The sequence below is a fragment of the Cheilinus undulatus genome, linkage group 13 (assembly GCF_018320785.1).
Source record: "Cheilinus undulatus linkage group 13, ASM1832078v1, whole genome shotgun sequence".
Lineage (NCBI taxonomy): Eukaryota > Metazoa > Chordata > Actinopteri > Labriformes > Labridae > Cheilinus > Cheilinus undulatus.
Genome location: NC_054877.1, coordinates 14,152,731 through 14,176,645, shown reverse-complemented (window position 1 = coordinate 14,176,645; position 23,915 = coordinate 14,152,731). Strand labels below are relative to the sequence as shown.

Genomic DNA, 23,915 nt, shown 5'->3' with positions numbered 1-23,915 from the left:
TCAAATCCATCAGTAATCTGACTTCCGACCCTCTGTCTGTCTGGTCTTTGAACATATCTAGTTACAACACAATATCTTAGATCTACATTGTAGCTCAGTGGGTAGAGCAGGCACCAATACACAGAAACTGTAGTCTTCAACTCACTGGTTTTTCATGTTTGTAGTGTCTGGTTTTCTCTTTTTATATTGGACTTTATATTCCCCTGCTACCAAGAGCTTCCAGCTTTGTTTTACAGTTCTTACACTAAAGTTATATCTGGCAGCCAGTCATCCCCCTTTGTTCTTTATGATTGACTTGCTATTTGGAAACAGACCTGCTTTTATTTAGAAAGAAAATAGAGTAACTTTGAGAAGATCGAAGAATATGACATGAACCTAATCACAAAAATAAGAACTTCTTATGGATGAAAAGAAAAAAGGAACAGTAAAAAATCAAATGTTTGACAACATAAGTTGCAGAGGACTTCTGACTTGTCCACTGAACTGTCATTAAGGAGTGGTGGTGGACTTATTCTACATCACTGTGGCTGCAGGAAGACGTTGTGGCTTAAATAAAGTATGCTAAGGGGAAATAAAGCATGACATTAATGAGATTCATATAAACACAGACATGAAATCTGGACAATGCATCTGCTTTGCAGAGGAACATTTTTCAGAAGTCACAAACTACGAAGATATTTGTAAAACTTCTCCATCTGCTTGAATAGATCAGAGGTGAATTAAAGTTCATTTTGGATGTTAAAAGCTTTGACATACTATATCATATTTTAAAAATCCATCAGCGTAACGATTTTCCAAAAGCTTTGCACCATTACTCTGCAGTCATTTCATTTCTAGCAAACTATTTTCTGTTAAATAAAGTTCTGATGGCAACTGTCAGTGGAGAATTTAAAATATATAGAATGTTTTGATGTAAGGGTTTTGATTAAAGGACAATTTAAGCCTTTTAGTCAACCTTTCAGAAAGACAGAATTCTTTCATGTAAAATCAGTGAGACCAATGAAAAGTGATTCTTGTAAGGGTAAAAAAGACTGTTCATTATAGCCTTAAAGTTGATCTCTAAAAACAATGGCACGTTTTCAACCTATTAGCAACAATGGCTAGTTTACATTGGCTGATTTCTTATCTTCTAACAGCTGAAGTTACTATTAAACCTTTTTCTATGACAGAAAAAGTCTGAAATATTTGGTAAGACTGAGCATAAATCAAAGAAAAGAAACACAATTATCACTTCCTGTGAACACTAACCTGCAGTGAACCACCATGGGCCCAGCGTTGGTCAGGGTCTTGGACTTGACTCTTCTAATAAAGCCCAGCAGGCCTGTGGCGTGATAGGGCACGCCGTGGTCGGGCCAGCCCGTGAAGTGAAACTGTCGGATCTCTCGGATCTCATGAGCCCCCCTCTGAGAAACAGAGTCATCATGTTAAACACACAGAGCAGAGGACAGCGAGGATGTGGAGAGAAGACAGAGGATACAGTGTAGAGAGGATGTGAGAGGTCCTTTAAGAGTAAATACAGACTGTGATTGAACACAAACAGACACTCCATGGGCAACGTTTTCATTATCCATCAGCATACAGGATGTTCAAGGCTGCTGGAGACTCATTTCTTTACATACTGTAGCACTTTACAATCATGTCTCATCACTGTGTTACATCTATAATAAGACCACTGACATAAACAGTAGCTTTCACTGTTTAAGTTAGGATAGCAAGTAAGGTCCATACTAGGTCCACAGTATGTTGAAATATTTTATTGACTTAAACTGGACCAAAATGTTCACGTTTTTTCCGCTTCATTGTGACTACAGTGTATAGAACAGTGGGCTATTACCCTCAGACATCTGATAATTTATTAATTAACCCCTGGTGTCAGTGTTTGGTGTGACGCATTTGCCCAGGATAGGCAAAGACTTGAATGTATTCGAAATTACTGATATTTCTGAGATGCTGCATGACAGCAGGATTTATTAATATGCAGATCACCTGTTGTAGCCTAATTGAATACTGAGTGACACATTTAAACACGTAAATAGTTTTTAAATACTGAGATGAAGATTTACACAGACTAGAATTACCTGTGTACCTCTGTTTATGCTGAAATGTGGTCGCTAATTTGCCCTTAAATTTAAAATTTATAAGTTTCAGAGATGGTCAGGATTAAAAAAACATGGATGTCTCTCATGGTAACTGCAGATGATCAGACCCCAATCCAGCGTAAACAGGTTTTAAAGGGGACATATTTTACCCTTTTAAGATAAGTTTATATTGGTCTCAGAGGTCCCCAAAACACACATGAGAAGTTTGCTGCTGAAAAATACACCCTTGTGTTGGATTTTTGCATGTCTAAAAATCCCTCTGTTTCAGCAATGCTCAAAACGAGCTGTTTCTGTGTCTGTGGCTTTAAATGTTGCTGAGCTGTCTGACTCCGCCCTGACCACGCCCCTCTCAGGAAATGGGTGAGGATTAATGTATGTGGCTCTACTGATTCTCCACTCAGCTGGCAGCTGAAAGGATGATTAGGAGAGTAGGGGGGAACTTTCTGTCAAGTGGGGAGGGCCTATCAAATCTGGGGCCGGGGCTAATTCCCCACATGACATCATGAGGGGAAATCTGAGAACGGGATGTGTCAGCACACATTTTCAGAAAGAAGGAGAAAGAGAGGGGGAGAGGGAATGGATTTCCCTGGTACTTGAGGGGACTGTAGACAGGCCAGGGGCAAATATTTTTGTTAGAAAAAAGCCTGAAAAAGTGACACTCACACAAGGAGCTTTGTACCCTGTCCAAGTACACTTGACCCCCCCCCCCCCCCAAGTCCGGTTTGTTTCACCTGGTAGAGTACTCAATATTGTGCTTTAGAATGTCATGCTTTCTTGCATAGAAGGTGGAATCGGGCGTTGCTCCTGCATGGACACATGCATGGGTGTATTACATAGACATAAGTTATAATTGATGAATGTTTTTCTCAACAGGTATTTTAAAATGTAATAGGGCCATATCTGAACAAAACGAGTCCAAATGAGCTACAAAGTGAGTAAAGTTACTGCCATGTTGTCTGTGTATTTCTCCATTTGCCTGTGAGACCACATATCTTTTTAACTGCATGTGTCAAACATGAGGATATATCCATGCTCAGGCCTGGTTTTGCTTGGAGCAATAGGAGTAAAGGCAAACAAAGGAGTCGGGTAGAGGGGCAACTGTGCTTCAGTACAGCATGGGACAACTGGGCCTTGCATAAGTGCCCCCAAGAACCAACTGTGTCAAACTTCAACTTAATATAACTTTATTTGTGAAGAACTTAAATGGTGTGGAAGCATCAGTCTGTGCACAGTTCACATAAATGACAGCACAAGAACAAACTATGCACATCATCAACATACAACATTTCTAGCACAATCAAAAGTGCAGAGTGAGTCGTTCTCGACAGCCATAATAAATAATGCATGTCAGATAAGTCATAAATCATGCTTAAAATGCTAATATTGTGTTTAAAGTGAATTACTATTCATAAGTAAACTTGTAGTGCATATCAAAGGCATAACAAAAGACTAAGACTAAATCTTAAACAGCTGCCTGACAAAAACGGCTGTGAATAATTAAGATGACTCTCCTTTTCTTCTGTTTATCTGCTTTTATAGTCACTTAATTTGTATAAAGCTTTTAGGTCTATCTTTTGAATAACTTCAACATTTCATTTAAGGAAATGTTTTAGTTTGTGGAGAAATCCGGAAGAAATGTGAAAACTTTTTGCCTAAGCCCAAACAGTTCAAACTACTGTTATTCAAATCATACTAAAAGGGAAAAATGTTTTTGCATAAAAAGCAGAGAAGAACAGTTCAGACACTTCAGCATGTGAGGCAGGGTTATGTGAGCTGAAATACCTGGAAGCAGAAGATTCTGTTATCTCAAAGCAAAACTCAACAGTTCATTCTGCAAAAAGTTATACAACTATGCCCTTAATGAGTATTTATCATAAAGAGATCTTTTACCCTGACATGTAAACTTTTAAATATCTTCTTGACCACTTAGCAATTACTCTCAAGCTTCTTTCAAGCAAAGCACAAAAGCCAGAGCTTTGTCATGCAGACAGTTAGCTGGCCAGAAGTTGAGGTCTAGTATCTATGGTGTGTCTCTTTGAGGGAGCACGAGTGCTGTTCCAACTCTCTTAGCAGCCAATACAGGTTAAAAAGTTTACCTTCTCTACAGCAAAGGTCCTGATGACGTACTCGGAGAGCAGCTCAGTCTCTATCAGCGTCACCTTGATGTCTCTGTAGATCTCGGTGTCATCGGGCCAGTACTTACAGCACTTCACCTGAGAGTGACAAAGACAAGTGTTTCATAACCACTTGCACACAGCCAGTACGCTAACTGCAATGCATTCACTTTTGCACCATTCACAATGCTTTATTTCACTCTCATAAATTATTTGAATGTCTGCCAGGCCATCTTCTTTTCCAATAAAGATAATTGTCACATAACAGTACCTCACATTTTCCACTTGATATTTCAGGTTCTGAAGCATTTCTTTCAAGTCAAAATGAGATTTGCCAAGTATTAGTTTCGACCCCCGGTCAAGGATCTGCTGTAAATTGGAATCTTATGTATTGACGGAGAGCTCATTCTCACATTATTGCTTTTTCATTCTCGTGTCGATAAAGTGAAAATGAGTCTAAAGGTGGACTCTACAGAAGTGTGGAAGAGGGAGGAAAGGTGCTGGGTTTGTCCACCTTAAGATGTCGAACTACCAGTGTGAAGAAAACATTAAAAACACAGAATTACAATTTGATAAGGGAGATATAATGACAATCCAATAATGATATGAAATAATAAACCCTTAGCTGTTTAAAAGAGATTTCCCCACAGAAATCTAAAAGAGCCCAGTGGAAATATTACTTGTATTAGGTATCATAAGAGAGTAAAATTACCCCCCTCCCCTGCTTCGTCTCCCCCCGTTCAATTAAACTGTTGATACTGAGGGAGTACGGCTGGTAATAGAGATTGAGATCAGGGAGGTATATCAGAGAATGATAATTTTTGATGAGGGATAAACGCGACATCAGCCACAACTAGATTCAATTTTCATTTCTGGAGTCTGCGCGCTGATTAGGAATGAAATGAGATTTTGGTTTGTGGAGTGGCACAGACAGAGGGGGACTTTCAGGTCCGTCTCTCTGACACCCCTGATGACTAATCCCCGATGGCAATCACAAATCCACCGTCCGCTTCCAGCCAGATTGAATTAGGCAAAAGCCATTACCTTATTAGATCTGTGTGAATCAGGCGCCTGGTTTGGGGGAATTAGCCTTTGGGCTAAAATATGCCAGCGTGCTCACAGATGTTCTTTTTTTTGTGTCGCTGCACTCTTGACTGTGCAACTGTGTGTACATAAAGGATAAGGAAAAGCAGCATCACCTCATCAGCACACTACCTTCCAAACCAAATCTCTCATACATCAAAGAGCGCCGAGCGCCGCCCCGGTGTGCGAAACCAGCGGGACGGAGGCTGTGTGTGCATGTGCCAGGATTTCCCAGAGTTCATCAGCAACTGTGCTGAGCAGATGGCCCGCTGTGATACGGCAGAGTGATTTTATGGGGGCCCTCTGTGGAGCCACCGTCACTGTGACCAACTGTGCCTACAGCCCACCATTGGACAAGGATCATATAACAGACGGTTTGGGGGCCCAGGCCCGCCGAGGACGGCCCCGCAGCTAAGCAGGTGTGGAGAAGGTGCGGGGCGGGGCCGGCTGGGCTCAGCTACTGTAGAGGAACAGCCTAATGAGGTACCAGGAGATGAGCCCATGAATCATTATCAGCTCTGCTACATTTAAGCCCCACCAAAAAATGCACATCAGCGGAATCAAGGTGCGCCTGTGTTTAAGGGCTTTCAGCGAGAATGAGTTTAAAATTCTTGGGAGGAAAATCCCCTGACAGTCAAAGCATTACACTGAAAGTAAAGACCTTCATTTTCTCTTGATTATAACCTAACCAGAAGGAACTACAGCATGAGTTAAGTGGAACAAATTAGGGCTGAAGTACGGCCCTGGGTTTTTTTTCCTTATGCTGTAGTGAACAAAGAGAAAGTCAAGGTTCCACCATTAGTTTGAACATTATGAACCATCCCTGCCACTCAATAACAGTCCCCTTCTTGTCCAATGAGGACAACATTAAGAGGTGTTTCTGCTCTGAGGAGCTCAGTAGGAGCTGGCGGCTACAGCAGAGTATAATCTCCTGTTATAAAGCCACTCAGATGAAACAGTAGTCAGTTGCCTGGATGCCTCGCCGGTAATGAAGGCCATCAATCAGTCTCTTCTCACTTCTCTCTGATCAGATAGATGGAAAAAGAGCTGCAGGCACGAGTCACACACCTCACTAATGCCAGCGCACACACAGAAACATCTGGGCACTGATGTTCAAAGTCACACATAAAAAAAAAAGAGAGAGAGAAAGAGATGGCTCCGTTTGCCTTGAGATACAATCAGGCTGTCAGCCGACTGGGGGCAAGGTAATCTTATTTGAGATCTGTGGGTTTTTGATTGAACATGTAATTAATACCCACCCTGCCCACTTCCACCAGGTTGGTCACCATGACGATAGCTGCTGTGTTCTCCTGCCAGACCATCCTCCAGAAGTCAAACACAGTCTCCTGCATGGGGCCTAAACAGAGAGCGAAAGAATGGAGAGGAAAATTTAGGAAGGAAATCTTGAACAAATTTGCCAAAAAACAACAACCACAAAAAAGCAAGATGGAGCAAGAGTCTTTGGACCAGGGTGGCACACATATTAAGAACTTCTATTTACTGTTTCTATTCCCACTAATCTTGTATATTCCGGTGTATATTTTTTAACTTTAAAAAGTAGCAGTGGCCATAAATACATGTTTTTAACTTAACGTTGAATGAGTCACTCTGTCATTAAAACTACCAAAGAAATGGAGAGGATCAAAATATTGTTTTCCCAGACCACAGTGTAAAATAAAAACAAGCCTATATATAAAAAAAGATCCTTTAAAGTTTAAAGTCACAATTGGAGGTAACCTACTAATGCATTTCTCTGAAATGCAGCACCTCTCAAATAGTTGATTTAATCATGACATCTCTGATGAGGTAAATAGCAAATTATGGTATGGGATTTTGAAATGGGACCTAGGGCAGCTAACTGGGCCAGGCCCACACAGAGTCTGCCCCTCAATTTAAGTTGTACTTGGTAAACACTGCTTTTCGAAATCATAAAAAAATAACTTACAACGATAAGCTGATCGTAGTGGGCAAGGTAAAACCCAATGGATTTTTTGACGGCTAGACATTTGGATGTTTTGTTAAAAAAAAGCCAGAAAGGTTTAAGAAGAAAAATACATTTAGATATCTCAGTGTTAAATTGTTGGTAATGATTGGGAAACCATTAAAAGTTAAAAGCCTGACCTGCAAAAACTAATTACAAAATGTTTAATAAAGCCGAGGAAATAATCTGCGTACAGGAAAAAAGTTACTCTCTGTTAAAATAGTCTAACGTAGCAAGCATAGTTTACTTAGCTTGGTTAACTGCATATGCTACATAGATAACAGGGTTATGTAGTTAATGTAGCTAAAAATAAGCTCACAAAGCAGCTACGTGAGACAGACAGACAGCTTATAAATTCTGAGGGTATTTTAAGAGCTATAAATATCTACGTTATCAATGTAGCACACGTAGCTAAAGCACACATTGCTAAAGCTCATATTGCTAAAGCTACGTAACTAACAGAGCTGATGTAGCAAAAAGCTATGCCTAATAATAAGTTTAGCTAGGTTAAGCTAGTTTGGTGATTTAAGCTAGTGAGTGATTAAGCTAGCATGTAAGTGATTTGTTTGTTTGTAATTTATTCATCCATTAATGTTTTCTATGCACCAAAACATGACCACCAACATGGACTTGCAAGACACTTGAGAACAAACCAGACAAGAGCAACAAAATTATGGGAGAAAAAAAGTAAATGCATTGCAAAACATGTCAAATAATGACAGTCTAAATATTAACATATTTCTTTTTTTCCAACTGAGACATTAGAGCTTCAGTATATGCTATAACTTTGACGTGAACTTTCCTACATTGTTGGTAAGCACTCAATGCAAACACTTTGTATGTCAAGAGAGACTTAAGTCTTCATCATCAATGAAAAACAAATGTGGACGGTCTTCTGACATTTGCAGAAAAACGTACACGTTAAAGTGTCATATAATGGATGGTAGAATAAAATGCAGATCAGGCAAAATCTACAGTATCACTGAAAAAAAGCTGGTTTTACATATCACATTTCACTCATATGTGATAGTCAATCAAATCTACAGTCATTAATATGCTACTAAAGTAGCTGCTCCTCCACTGAGAGAACTTTCCACTAGTTTGAAACCAAGCTGCAGGAATTTGCCCCTATTCAGCCATGAAATCATTAATGAGGTCAGCCACTGATGTTGGGCGATTAGACCTTACTCTCACTCAGTGTTTCAGTTCATCCCAAAAGTGTCGGATGAGGTTAAGTCAGGACTCTGTGCAGGTCAGTCACATGTCTGAGTCTGAGGATATAAATTCTTTATGTGACTGACTTTGTGCACGGAAGCCTCATTTGTGTTGAAACAGTCTAAGTGTTGACAGTTAGTTGCAGGTAAAGTTTTGAAGAACTTTTAAATGTATAATGAAGTACTGAGATTTTAGTTCTCTTGAGTGGAAGTAAATTATAGTCTCAAATATCAATGTATGCTAAACTACACAAAAAAGCAGGAGCAGCCAATTCCTTAGACTACTGTTTTGTTCTTTCTGCTCAGTTCCCAACATATTTTCTTCCTGTTATCATCCATTTTCATCAGTAGTTTCTTGTTTACTTCGAAATGCACTAAATGGAATAAGAAATGATGTTCAAGCATGCATTATTGACAGGACTCTCTTTATGTACATGCTGTACTGAGATGTTTTGTGATTGTAGTGTCAGGCCAGTAAAGCTTGTGTCGTTGTCTTCACAGGCACACTCACAGGAGCAGATCAACTTACACACAACATAAACACAGGGGATTTGGAGGTATTACACTCTTACAGAAACAATGCAGTTTACAGAGCATTTTCTCTCCCTTTTTGAGCAAATCTGATTTATTTATAGCGCTTTTACAACACAGCTGCTGCAAAGTGCTAGCTGTGCAGCAGAGGGCCCAAATACAAGTGGAAACAAGGGAGTCTCGATAAATCACAAATTTAAGGACAAGTCTGAAGCTCGTGTGTGTGTTTGTGTGCGAGTCAGAGCTCAAAGTAATTACCACCAAACCTCATCTGCTCAACACCAACCTCTCCAACGAACCAGACCCGCACATGTCGGCTGAACATCAGAATAAATGAGCAGGGAGCCACTGAATGCCTCCAGTATTTAAAACTTCACTGAGCAATAATTGTGGATTGATAGGAATTTAATTATTATTCTGGTTAATTAAAATTATTAATATTAGTTTTAATCAAGCACCAAGTGAAAAAAAAAATCACTTCTGATGAATTAATTAGTGAATGCAAATCTCTGCAGTTGTGCATTCTCCTGCGTTGGCCCAAATTACCTGGAGACAAGACAAATTATGCAGACTCAAGCTAGACAACAAGACACAAACATAACTGTTGGTTTATCTTCATCATCATTTATGTTTATTAACTGACATTAAGGCCCTTGAAACATGTTACAGAACACGTCATGTAAAACAGCTGAGTCACTATAATTAGGTACTATGCTTTGGGCTGCAACATTTAAGTATTTTCCAATTTAGAAGTGATGTGTTGACATGTTTATGCCCATTCATTTCTATTAACATTATGTAAGTCAAGTCTAATAAAATGGCTGCAAGTCTCTTAAATATAGAGTATGTTAATGAAGCGCTCTCAATGAAAACAACAAAAAAAGTAGAGACATGCTGCTAAGCTTTGCTCACCTCTGCTGCTTACCTTTGGTTTTGAATTGAGAGTCTTTTCAGTACAAACCTGCACTTCATAAGGAGTATGTACTATGCAGTAGACGACTGTTTTTGTTTCATGGATGATTTTGCATTAAGAGGGAGAAAAGCTGTTAAGAGTGTCATATCTGGTTTACGCCATTTGGAAAGCATTCTGGGATTGCTTGTAGTGTTAACAATGAAGGCCACTTCAATCAGTTAGCAGAAAGGGCATGGCATCAGACCTCTTTTTACTCTGGCTCTGAATACGGGGCAATTTTACAGCCTTGTTTAGCGTTTTTACTAGCACAATTTGGTCAAGCCACTGCAGTGTCTTTCTGAATAAGTCCACCACTGCTTCTGAATGTTTCATCTCAGTTTTAAAACACTTACAAAAAACTCTGGAAAAGTCTGAAGTCATCTTAATGTTATGTTATGAATAGAGATGTAACGGTTTCATTAAATATGTGGTATGGCGGTGACATAATGCAATACCATCGTGGACATGTGACGGTCTCAAATGGTAGGTCTTCAGGGCAAAAGTGAAGCAGAGCGAAGAGAAGTGGTAACTACAGTTACCATCGTCCCTTGTGTACCCATCATCCTTTGCACTCCCCTTGATGGCTTATTCCAGCAGCATGAAAATGATGGATGCTACGAGTTACGCACTTAACGAGGAATATGGATAACATAAGGAAACACTTGGCAAATCATCACCCTGAAAAGACTCACGAAAACACAAAGAGCAGAATCCGGCCAGGGCAAAAGATTCTTAGGGAAGCGTTCACAATCCCACTTCCTCACAACAGTGTGAGGGCTCAACACATCACAAGGTGTATCTGTAAATATCTCTCCAAAGACCTACAGTTGTTTTCAGTGATGGATACTGAAGGTTTTAGAAGGTTAGTACACATGCTGGAGCCAAAGTATAAATATTTATGTTTAAGTCTAATACACACCTACAGGAAATATTCTAATATTCAAACTAAGTGCAATTGTTGTTTAATAAAAGCTGATGTCACTTTTTAAAGTCTTTATTTGTTGTTTTGGATTTTTTATAACGTAATAAATACCGTACCATGAAATTGTTATAGAGACATTACTGTACCGTGAGATTTTGAAGCCGTTACATTCCTAGTTATTAAATATTTCACTTTTTTTGTTTCCTTATCCCCTTTTCAATCCATGACAAGTTCTTTTTGCCATGGTTAAGCTCATGATCTTCAATCTACCTGAATTAATTGTTTCTATTCCAAAATAAAGACAGGTTTGTGTCTGAACAGTCAAGTATTTGCATTTTAACAGTTTTAAATGTAAATAGTGGAATTTCAAGATGCAACAAATTTGAGATTAACCGTGGTTACTACATAAATTCTGAGATTGATATAAATAAAAAATTGAATCCACTGACAGCACTAGTTTTTGACTTTATTTTAACCCTATTATTTTTTTTTGTCTTACATTTACTAATTTATTTATCTTCTTGATTATAGTTTGAAGAGAAAATACTTAAACTTAAACTTGCATTACAGAACTTTTTATCAATGTGACTGCTTCAATTCGATGCTGGAAGCTGTTCTGCTGTGGAGTGAATCAAAATGATGTATGGCATGCCATATTACTGACTTAAATAGCTTATTTAGTTAGCAGACGGTGCATGGTGCCGATTCTGTTTCACCAGCAAGCTCCCTTCTATACATGTGTTGGTTCAAACTGATGTTACAAGTGCAGAATGCCTGCACGATGCAAGGGGTTAATTTTGCTTCATGGTGTGGATAGACAGTGTTGCTCTTCTTAAAATGAATGCTTTACAGGCATCCTGTTGGACAGTTGCTAGTACGCATTTCATATGATCACTTATGCGCAGCTGGAAACATTGCTGATTGTCATCCTATTCTCATTTCTCCTTTTCCTGTCTGTATCACCATCATATCAAACCTAAATCAAATTAAGCCCCCCTAAAAATATTTAAAAAGGCTTTATCGCTCATAAAGTGTAGACAATGGTGAGATAACTTATAGGAGAAGCTATTAGACACCAGTTGGCGCCGCTCCAGCATCTCTCTCTGTTATTGTGGTGTTTGTTTGCTTCCTTCTTCTGCAACAACTTAATTTCCCTCAGGGCATCAACAAAGTGTCATCACCATTTTAATCACTTGATTGATCAAGCCATGTTTCATTTGCTGTCTGCAGCTCCCAAACTCTTCCTGACAGTCTCTGTTCTCCAGCACCATGTCCTCATGTGATGTTGTTTAAATCACTTCATTTTTCCTCAAACTCTGCAATAAATTTTAGGAGATTTTTTTTTGCTTCAAAAAGATAAATGATTCAAAATGAACCATCATCTCCACACTCATGTTTCTGCTGCCAGCTTGCTCGTGTTTCTCTCTTTGGAAAACAAGACCATTTTGCAGAGGATAATGATTGTGTTTTTTGAAAAATTCAGATTTGAACTTTTGCTGACTTCTTTTCATCCCAATTGGATATCGAAAAATTTGGAGCAGTTTCCTCTGCCTGTATTCCCACATTTCCACTGCCTTGCATTAGGTGGCTCATCTCGATTTTCACTGTAGCACCTCAATCTCCAATTCCAGTCACTTTCCAGTCTTTCCAATAACTACCCAACCTGATTGAACCGCCCACTCCACTACCTCCCACACTCGTCCCCGAGGGAGGATACACACTGCCGAGAAGTTTGGGAGAGGGAGACTGAGAAGCAGGACAGCTGGTGTGTAGGACTTCAGTAACACAATAACACTTGGCTTTATATGTTAAATAATCCAATGGGAGGCTCCTGCCAGGCTTCAGCAAGCCAATTTATGTCTCCATATGCAGGCAGAGACGGAGAATAGGTGAGGACGAGATGCTGGGCCAAGCTGAACTTGATGACAGTAATAAAGGAAGTGAGAAAGGCTTTTGATGAATAGGTGTATAAGAACAAAAAGTTCTCATCCTGGATGATTTCACAGCTTTAAATTGGAAGAGGCGGAGAGTTTCTGAAGTTTTGCAGAACTAGTGGTGACAGTTAGAAGGAAGTGGATTTTTCTGAGGCTCACTGTTTTCTGCTCTGTTCAGTCTTCGCTGAAAATTAGATGCATTTCATATCATTTTGGATCCAAAAGTTGCCAAAACTAATCAGTGAGTAGACAATGATCACTGCACATAAATAACAGGAAATGATCATCTTTTGTGATGTTCAAAACTCCAATAAAGTCACACAAGTAATAGAAAGCAAAGCGAAGACACAAAATCATGCTGAAAAACAGCATTTGGTTCTTTGGCTGAGCATCATCATTTTAAATGGAGCCTTTGGCTGGAGTTATTCATTTACCAACATTTTTTCCAAGTTTTTTTCATTTAATATTCTTCCATTTCTTTTTATTTAAAAGCTAATACAAATGAGATAGAAGTATTGTATCTGAGATTTTGTGACTTATTGATGTCTTTTAAAACTGTAGAGCTAGTCGATTCCCTTAATTTAAGTGTCCCAATTCTTGTTGAAATGGAGGGGTAGTTTGACGTACAGGTCTTCATGGCCCTTCAAAGAGGCTTGGGAGTAGTAACAGTACTACAGCATTTTCAGTTGTTTTCAGTGGTTCCATGCTTACATGGACATTTCCTGAAACGATCCCGTGTTTACGGAAAACTTTTTCAAAACGAAACAGAAATATATTGTTTTCGTCTCCGTGTGGACAAGACCTTAGAGATAGTGGCAGCTGCACTTGAAGTCATGACAGCCCATGTCTCAGGATTTTAGACTGGTGTATTGGTCACACTGTTGTATAAGATGCAGCTAACTAAGGAAAAAGGCATTAACAGTGGACCGTAGTTGCCATATTTTAATGCATTTTACATTAAACTACATACCAAGAGACATCCCTAGATGATACTGAGAAAATGTGACTAAAAACCTTGCTAAACATGGTTGAATCTTAAAAAAGCCTCAGACTAACAGATCATCCAACAAAGAGCTGTACTGAGAGAAAATGCTCAAAGCTTTTAAGGTGTTATCAACCATCCACATTAGGAGATAACTGTTTGTGTAACTCTCTTTCTAGCGGGGCTTGCTTGGGGCCTAGTTGGAGAAGTTTGCAGGAGCCACTTCGGAGAGGAGGAACACCAGCAGAAGCTTCACTTCCAGCTGTCAGATAGCTAATGCTGCTGCTGCAGATGCTGTTTTGGGACCAGGCCTGTTCCTTCTCAGAAGCAAAGAGTGTGACAGCTGCAGAAATCCCCCAGCCAGGTATGCCACAAAACTCCTGATCAACGTGAACGTATTCACACTCCCAGACAAACACCAGGGCTACGTCTCCCCTCTTTAGTCCATTAATATTACATGAAGCAGATCCGCCATAATGTACACTCACTTATCATTGATTTGCTCTCTCTCTCCAGCTCCAGCTCCCACCCCTCATCCCCTGTTGGGCTTTGAGATGTTAACCTGTAAATAATAAAACTTGTGCACTGCTGCTGACATTTGGAGCTTGTGAAGGTGGGGAGTGAAGAGGACCAGAGGGGGGGGAAGCTTGATGAAATTGAACCCTTTCCTGCATCATGAATATTTTGCACAGCACCAGGAGGATTCTGGGACTTATCAGAGCTGTTTGTACTCTGGATTCAGAGCAATTCAGTCCAGGAAGAAGCTCGTGTCTGATTGTTTTTTTCAACCCAGCTGCTGGACATTAAAATGGACAGAGGCAAGACGGTGAGCCACACGCACGCGCTTAATCTGCTAAGTAGGTGAGCTGCAGTTGGCGTCGGTTACTGAAAGTCAGTTGTTGTAATGCAGCAGCACACAAAAAAGGCCCTGGATGAGAGAATGACCTACATAATGAGGAGGGGAGCCTGGGTGATGAGGCTTTTATGGAGTGACAGCTGTTCTACCTGCCGTTATCACCTTGACAGAGCAAAGGGACTCATCAATAAAGCCCAAACTAATGAGTGTCATTGTACTTTATAGCATAAGAGAGCAGGGACAACGTTATCCCACATGTCTGCCATATTAAGTACACCCTCAACCACCCCCACAACCAATTTATGACAAAGATTTTTTAGCTTATCCAGCACTATCGCGGCTAAGTATCATCATTTTTGGAGCTGCTGTCGGTCCCAGTGGACTCCAGTGGGAAGTGTCACTCACCAAAACTTTAACTGGAGGGAAAGACGAGACTACTTCCTCATTTTTAAACAAGTGTGCCAATGCCCAGGTGCTCTTTTCAGGTGCTACAGTATGCACTTTGTTAGACTGAGAGAGACAGGTCTGTGTCTGGCTCTGTTATCATCTCGGGCTGCTCTTTGCCTCAGTGTCAGCAGGCTGAGCCTTCCTTCCTGTCAGTCTGCCGGAGCTGATGATGAATTATAAAACGGGCCTGCTCTCCCTGAGAATACAGATGTTTCCACACACACATACACACATTCCTACCCTTGCTCGTTCGCAGTGAAAAGCCTTATCGTGCTCGCGATACAGTCGATGGAAAACGAGGACTTATTATGCAAGCTCAATGAGAAAACGGGCTAATTAGCTTGAATGGAAACACGTTTCCAGCTTTTCATCTTAGAGTTTGGAATATTTCTCCGTCTGCTGATCTCTATGTGCATATTTTTAAATGAAATATGCAATGCTCTTAATGACTGTACAATTATAGAAGTCATAATAATCCACTAGAAATCCTTTCAGAGGTTAAAGCACATGTTAAAGAGGCTCGTTTTTGTGAAGTGAACCCCCTCAGGAGAGTCGGCCCTTGACAGATGGCTCAGTTTTGAATGTTTGACTCTGTGGTCAACCAGGTGCTACGCATATAAGTGGATGGATAGCAGTGCTAATTTAGTCGACTAAATCTATGGCAAAAAATGTTCAGTGACTACAATCGTTCCACAAGGAAGTCTTGACAAAAGGTCTCTGGACACTGAGGCCTTTTTCGAGTCCATTATCTGGTAAAAATGTCACACGCTCTAACCTTGCACACTGATTCTAAAGCATTTTATATGTATTCACTGCAAACATTTGTAGTTTCTTACCATGAAAAGAAACAAACTGGGTCTCCAATCATGTCAATCTTCGTATGGAGCCAGCTCTTGTGTCACAGAGCTGTGCCAAGTTGGAGAGATGGAGAGCAAATTCTTTATTCAGTCATTCTAAAGTGGCTGTGAGTACAAGCTTTAGCCTTATCTATTAGATTATTGGACCAGCTGGATTAAATCATCCATATGATAGTTTTCTCTGTTTTTGGGTGATTGTGTAATTCAATGCAAAGACAGATTTAAGAGTCTTGGTGTGCTCTTTGATCAGACACTTTCTTTTGATTTTCATAAAAAAGAGGTGACAAGAGTAGCCTTCAGGAACACTTATGAAAAATTACTGAAATTAGATCGGTTCTATTGTTTTAGGATGCTGAGGTCCTTATTCAGTCTTTTGTTGCTTTATGCTTCTGTGTAGCTTTTTCTGTATGCGTCAGGTCATTTTCTTGTATGAAAATAAACTCTCCCCCAATCTGTAGTTCTGCTGCAGAACAAGATTGTCCTCCTTGATTTTCCTATATTTTGCCACATTCATTTTACCCTCTGCCTTTACACACTGGAAGAAAGGCTACTCCTAAAATAAGTAAAACAAAAAAATAAAACGAGAGGTTTAATGCTTGTAATAAGCAAAAAAATCTGCCAATGGAACAAGTGAAAATTCTCTTGATAAGATTTCTTGAAATAAGAAATTTTATTCAAGCCTTGCAAGATAAGAGAAGTCTCAAAACTAGCAAAGTCAAGTTATTCTTAGCTATATTTTACCTGTACTGGGAAGTTTTGCATTTCATAACTAGAAAAGCACTCAGAGAGCGCAGAACTCCGCCATTAGCCCTATCTCCCAATAGTGAAGAATCCTTTAAAAAATTCCTGTATCCGCCCCCATGTGCCCCCCACCACAGCATTCACCAATTACTCCCTTCCCGGTGGGGTGGAAACACAGTGAGGCAAAGCATTGGCTTCACTACAGGTGGACTGTTATGGCGGAAGCATTGCCTGCCGGTGCCAACAGATGCACTGACAGTCTCAGCCATGGTCTCACTGGACGACTGGAAGTCATGGCAGAGGGTGAATATTCCTCTATTCCTTCCAGCATTGTGAGTAGTGATGCACGACTATTTTTTTGAACCGATACCGATAACCGATAATTTCCTATTCTTGATGGCCGATAACCAATAACAACCGATAATTTTTTTCAATTGTTGATTTAACAAAATAAGTTTATTTGATCTTTTTATGCACATCTGGGGGTAAGAAGGGGTTACTATGTAGTGAGCAAAGATATTTATAACTAATTTTAACTAATATCACTCGTGTTTTTCAAAAAACAAAGAACTATTCTGACTTTATAACTGTTATTATAGTTAACTTTTTTTAGTTTAAACATTTGTGTACCAAGTACAACATACACAAACAACTGACATAGGTTTTCCCCTATGAAACCAAATGATAATAGGCTGTTATGCTTAACAAATGGAGATATTTGGGGGTCTGTTTTTTTTTCTTTTCTTTTTTTTGCTTAAGCCAGAAATAAGGCAAGCTGATGTTTTACATAAAGATTAAAAATATGCACTGACATAAGTCATATCAGAGATAGGTTAAGAATGTGAAGTCCACCGTGGTCTAACTGAATGAAACCACATCAAACAGAGCAGGCAGGTATACGTCTATGAAAGTAGCGATGATCAGGAGACTGTCAGACTGATTTTGTTATTATAATGTTGCGCCTTTTGGCTCTGGCAAGCTTTCTGCAGTTTTCAATGCCTGCTTAGGATCAGAGCTTCGCTGACTTGGTCCTGATGCCTGCAGCTGAGGCTAGTGGCTGCTGCCGCTTCGTTTTAACGTCGTTAGGATGATGACTCTTAAGTGACTTATAAGATCTGTCGAGGACTTCTTTGTACTCTTTGCGACCTTTGCAGGGCAAATTCTACACACACGGTCGTGTTATCCTCCCTGTAAATACTGAATAACGCCACCGTGTTGTTAGCATTTTAGCACAGGGGCTGCTGCTTCCTCTTCTTCGCTGGTGCTTTAACAGTGGATCGTGTACTGCGGCACCGCCTGCTGTTTCGGAATATGTAGTCTCCTGAGAAAGAAAACAAACACCAGCACTGCCGTGCTGACAAAAATATATGTGTGATCGGGACTCGTCGTCATGTTATCGGACAGATAAGTATGACGTAATAATTTCCTGTTATCGGCCCGATAACTATCAGCCCGATAGTTATCGTGCACCCCTAATTGTGAGTATTCTCACTACAATTCGCTGTCTTTCTCTCTGTTACGCTCTGACTCGTCTCCTCAGCCGGGCGTGCGTCTTTCAAACTCTATAAACTCCAAAACTTTGAATGGAAACACACCCAAAATGCTGCTGGGATTGAAGTTGCTCATGTCCACCATCTCCTGGTGTAAAGTGGTAACAGTGCAGAGCTCCACCATTAGCCCTATCTCACAATACTAACAGAATCCTTAAAAAAATTCCTGGATCCAGACGGTGATTTGGATCACTCCCAAAATCTAATCAGTTCTTTCTTTTGCCATTTCTGACATTTCCTGAAAATTTCATGAAAATCCGTGCACAACTTTTTGAGTTATATTGCTAACAAACTAACAAACAAACTAACTAACAAACTGACCTGATCACATAACCTCCTTGGCGGACGTAATAAGCCTTTGATGCTCAAAAGTAGCATTTCCCCCTCAGAAGTAAAATTTTTTTTAACCTCCCAAATCATCCTCTTTGTTTTAAGTATATGTAACTCATTTTAGGTCTTATAAAAGTAATACTGTTCTCCATTTAAACCCACCACCTTCTTGAAATAAGATTAGAAACTGGTATTTTGAGACAAAATGTCTCAAATTAGCATTACTTTCTTGTTTTAGGAAGTACTTTTTGTGCCATCATAAGCCATAGTTCCCCAGTCTGTCAACATCTTGTTGGTCTGCAATAAAGTAATTTGTTTTCTTAATTCAAGTTAAGTCTAGTTCTTTTAATTCATCTTTTACAAATTACACAGCAGCTTAAAAACCTTATGCAATGTCAAAAAAGCTTGTTTTATCTGAGATATGACTCGTAACAAGATATTTTCAAGACACTTTGCCTTATCAAGATATTCAAGATGTACTGTCTAAAAACAAGTTCATATAGCTTACTGAAATGAAACTCTTTAGGTGTTTATGTCTTATTTTAAGTGGGATAAGATATTTGGAGTAGAATTTAGAAAAATATACCTGGTAAGATTTTGAATTTTTGCATTGCAAGCCTCCCAGGGCAGAGAAGCATCCCCACAGCATGATGCTGCCACTACTGTGCTTCACAGTGGGGATGGTGTGTTTGTGCTGATGGGAAGTGTGTGGTGTCTACAAAACGTAGCATCTTGTCTGATGGGTGTTTTGGTTTCATCAGACCAAAGAACTTTCTCCCACTTGACCATGGAGTCTTCTGCGTGAACTCTAGTCCAGATTTAATGAGTTTTCTTCAACAGTGGTTTCCTCTTTGCCATTCTCCCATAAAGCTTTTACTGGTAAAGAACCAGTGCAACAGTTGAGTCTCTCCCGTCTCAGCTGCCGAAGTTTGTAACTCCTTCAGAGTAGTCATAGGTGTCTTGATGGCCTCTCTCACTAGTCTCCTTCTTGCTCAGTCACTCAGTTTGTGAGATCAGTTTGATCCAGGCAGATTAATATAAGTGCCATATTCCTTCCATTTCTTGATGATGGATTAACTGAAATCTGGGGGATGTTCAGTACCTTGGAAATTCATTTGTCCGCATCCTCTGAGTAACACTTTTTCTCAGAGTTGCTTGGAGTGTTCTTTTGGCTTCCTGGTATAATGGTAGCCAGGAACACTGATTAACCAGTGAAAGCAAAAACTTAATGCAAGGACTTTTATAGACTTAAACTGGACTAAAATGATTTTTAGTTTTTGTCAACTCGAGTTTATCTGAGAGTGGAAATGACTCAAAGGTGACTCAACCAAACAGCGTTTTAACCTTCAGACTAAAACTAAGCCTAAAGTCAAAAAGCTGCCAAAATTTACGCTGCTGGTCAACCAGGTGCTGTGGATGCAGGCAGACGGATAGACTCAACGGCTCGCTGCTTGATTGGTATGCCATCTCTTTCTAAAGTAAGAGCAAACAGAGGGTTGTTTTTAATTGAGACACTGAGGAAGAGAGGCAATGCACTAATAAACAGGTAATTATGCAACTCCCAGCTCCGCCAAAGCAGATTGTGAATCCATTAAGGCCTCTCTGCAAAAACGCCTCTCCTTTTTTTCCTCCCTACACTGATTTTTTTTTACCTCTAAAGTGGTGCGCAAAATCCCTGTGCATGCACACAGCTCTGTTGTGTGGGAGACAGGCTCTCGACGCAAAATTCATAACAATTAACCATCAATCAGACTTAACCTCTAGGGTCACGGTAAGTGCTCCTCGCCCTGCGAATCTGCCGGCCAGATTAACACAGCGACAAAATGTGCCTGTACATGTCAGCTAATCCATTTATTTATTCAGCTTCCTCCCAGACTGCCTGATTAATCGCTCCCACACCACTGATGGAGGGAGAGGAGACAGAGAGAGAGAGCGTGCTGCTGAGCGCACTCAGAGGTCCGTGAGCGTGAGAGTGTGCACTGAGCGGTAGCAGATTCCCCGAACACATACTTGACTGAGCATCAAAGACTAGTTTGCAGGAGCGTATGTAAACAACGATGGGGATGTTCAGAGAGGTATTCGCCAACACCTGCACACATCCATCTCCTCCGAACAAACAGACAGGCTTAAATTCTCACCGCCCACACTTTCACACCCAAAGTGCTCTGCAATTTTTAGAAAGTTTTTATTCTTACCTTGAGTGGCGATGTAGTGATTTGGCCTGTGGTAGCCCTGAAAACAGAAGGAGAAGGGAAATGAGAGTCACTTCACTTTTGTTCTTAAAAAAAATACAGCTGTGCTGAGCAAGGCCGTCTCACTTAGAAAACATGATGCATCTTTGGCGTTTAATTTTTTTTCTGACAGGTTTTCAAGGTTTATATCTACATCCCATCTTTCAAACAAAACGCTTCAGATACATCAGTGAATAGAAAAGAAAGTAACTGTGAAGAACCACAGTAAAAGCCAAAGGAAATTTGGCTTAAATACCAAACCATTCTTCTCATGTCAAAGTTGAGGATCCAAAAGAACCAGGGAGATGATAAATATTCACAAATATCAGAAACTTGGTGAGAAAAAGAGCTCATTTGCTATTTGGACCAGTGGTTCTCAGCTGGTCTGGCCCAAAGGACAAATGACAACCTCCTTAGTAAGAAAATGTGGCCCACATATCTGATTTTTTCTTAAGATTATTGTTTGGGCTTTGGCCTTTGTTAGACAAAGCAGCCAAGAAGAGACAGGAAATATGGGGTTAGAGAGTAAGGAAAGACATCAACCAAACATGTGTTCAGACCAGGATCCATCCTACATTCAGTGCATTTAGGATTATAGCCTTTACATAAGGGTGCCTGCTCTATCAACTCAATTACAACCAGCATCCATTTCTCACATTTTTGACCACTCAAAGTTACTTTATAAAAAGTTGAAGGTTGGAACATAGATGGAACTAAATGTAACTGAAAAAGTGACCAGACTAAACAAACATAATTCACAGTGTATCATTGCTGAAGCCCTGTGAGGGCATGCATGCATACTATTCATTTAACCCATTTTCTCATGATAACATGTATGTTTGGGTAGTATTTTGAAAAGCTCAAGAATTGACCATCTTATCATGGGAAAACTAGTTCTGCTGTTCAAGGGAAATAATTAAGAACCTTCAATCTTGAGAAAACAACCCAAATTTACTTGTTATAAAGGGAAACAGTAAAATGATAAGGATGGAGGGGTGTCTTCCACCATATTTGCCATACATTTTTTTCCAGGCACACATTTGTGACCAACTGAAAGCAGCTATGTGACTGTTTAAAAGCCCAAACCAACTTAAGAGACGTTGGTTTGACAATTTCTCAAGACTCATGAGTTAGTCACCTTTTTAAACTGGCATTGTTCTAAATATGGCAGTGGTGCATGTAACAATAGTCTAGACCCTCTGATGTTGCACTCAGGTTTGCTAAAATGCTATTTTGTATTATGTTCCAGGTTCTTAAGTCATATAAATGCTAAACACCTGACTGTTTCCACGTCAAAGCTGTGTAGCTGGTAAACTAAAAAGGCAACAAGCGCTGATAAGGAGAGTCATCAGGCAACACTTTAAGATGTCAAAAACATATCGCTGGCATTAGCCCTGAAGTTTAGGCCAGGGGTTATCCTCTAAATGTTGTATCTCCATTTTTCATGTTTTTTTTTCATGAATCAGTGCTATTGGTAACCCTATACACTCATCAGGGAATTGTTACCAAGTTTGAACTAACAAAAGCATCAAAAAGATACTGACTATGACCATCCAATGTTAAATTATTTGAAAAGATAGTGTGTTTTTTTACCCCTGAAATGTGGTGATCCTTGAGTTATGAGGTTTTGACTCGACACCAGCGATATTTGACAACCTGTAAGCTATGGAAGGAACTTTGTGTCTTAAAGATTCAAACAAAACTTTTTTGGCATAAAACAAAAATAAGCATATGAGAACAAAAAATATGATCCAAGCAAAAAAAAAAAGGGTTCACATCCACAGTACTAATTTGAAATTGCAAACAAATTATTTGTATTTAAATTTGAACATCTATCTTCTTGTTTACAGTTTCTGTTTTTTTCTCTTTCAGTGATCAGACTTTGCTCTCACTCAGTTCTGCATTTGCGCTGCCTGATCCTTTGTTTGCATTTCTTGAGTTTTTGCTTGCAGTTCTGACACAAATGTCACATGTGGGTGGGCTTTTCTGGGGTGTAACCCTATTGGCCAACAACTTTTTGAGTGACAGCTCAGTCACTCCAGAAGTTGTAGTTCAGTTTACATCTGGGAAATGTAAGAAGGAAAGCAGCAGAGTAAGGTTTTTGCTTCAGTTTGACCAAATCATATACGCTTCATGAAGTACTGATTAAACACGTTTATTTGTCAGTGCAGTACTAGATGTTTTGTTGTTCCGAATACATACGTGTAGTATGTGTTTTTTTTCCACCCGCTTCAGGTGTCGTCTTTAGTTTATATAAAAAACTAGACCTACATCATCAACAACCACAAACCTGTGTAATCAACACAGGCATGAAGACATTATCCTGCAAGCAAAACTGATGGGCGAAGGCTGGAAATGCTAACTCTGTTAGCCAACTCGTGCTCAGTACTGACTGATTTTGGAGTTTTCTTACCTCATCTCGTCTGAATTTGAATTTTTCCTTTAGTGACTTTGAAATTAGTCACCTATGAACATCCTTAATTTGCAGAAACTTAAATAGGAAATCTCAAACTGTGGATTATTAGTAATTTGCTACATTTCTGGTGGGAGCTGTTTCATTCACATGACTCTAAGTCATACTGTAAGAAGGCAACAGAGGATATGGGTTTTCAGTGGCTTTAGCAGCTGCTTCTTTTCCTAATGTCTTGAGTTTCTGCAGAAAATTATTAAACCCACTGGCTCTCTTTAGTCTGAGAAATGCATGCATGCAACTCAGCCAATCTACCTGCTGTTTCCTACTGTAAACCCATTCAGTCCTTTATTTCAGCGTCTGACTGAGTGAGTGAGGAAGCTGCAGCGCTGAAAGCTCCTGATGGATGCTTCAGGATACCAGATGCATAAACACTCTCCATCACACACTCTATATGCAGCACACCTCTGGAGTGAGCAGCCAAAGTGTTGATAATCCCCAAGATACAACTAACAGCACTGATCTTCACAATAGGCCCCCAGTCTCACGGATTACTCTAATCCCTTCAAGTTTTATTTGTCCAATTCCTTGTCTCCTCTCCAGAGATATGAGGCAGGAAACAAAACATTAGGACTTAAAGGCTCTTCGTAGGCCCTGCCTCCTCTTGATTGTCTTCTCCCC

The 23,915-nt window shown here is 39.8% G+C and overlaps 1 protein-coding gene across 13 annotated transcripts in view; it reads right to left on the bottom strand.

Annotated features, from left to right (window-relative positions):
* Positions 1 to 23,915, bottom strand: part of LOC121520598 (receptor-type tyrosine-protein phosphatase mu-like) — a 284,435-nt gene that overhangs the window by 16,927 nt on the left and 243,593 nt on the right. For all 13 annotated transcript variants that reach the window (XM_041804124.1, XM_041804128.1, XM_041804125.1 and 10 more), the window contains 4 exons: positions 20,789 to 20,825; positions 6,556 to 6,653; positions 4,196 to 4,312; positions 1,249 to 1,403 (listed from right to left, as the gene is read on the bottom strand). In XM_041804124.1, the coding sequence (XP_041660058.1) occupies positions 1,249 to 1,403; positions 4,196 to 4,312; positions 6,556 to 6,653; positions 20,789 to 20,825 (407 nt within the window). The remainder of the gene's footprint in view (positions 1 to 1,248; positions 1,404 to 4,195; positions 4,313 to 6,555; positions 6,654 to 20,788; positions 20,826 to 23,915) is intronic.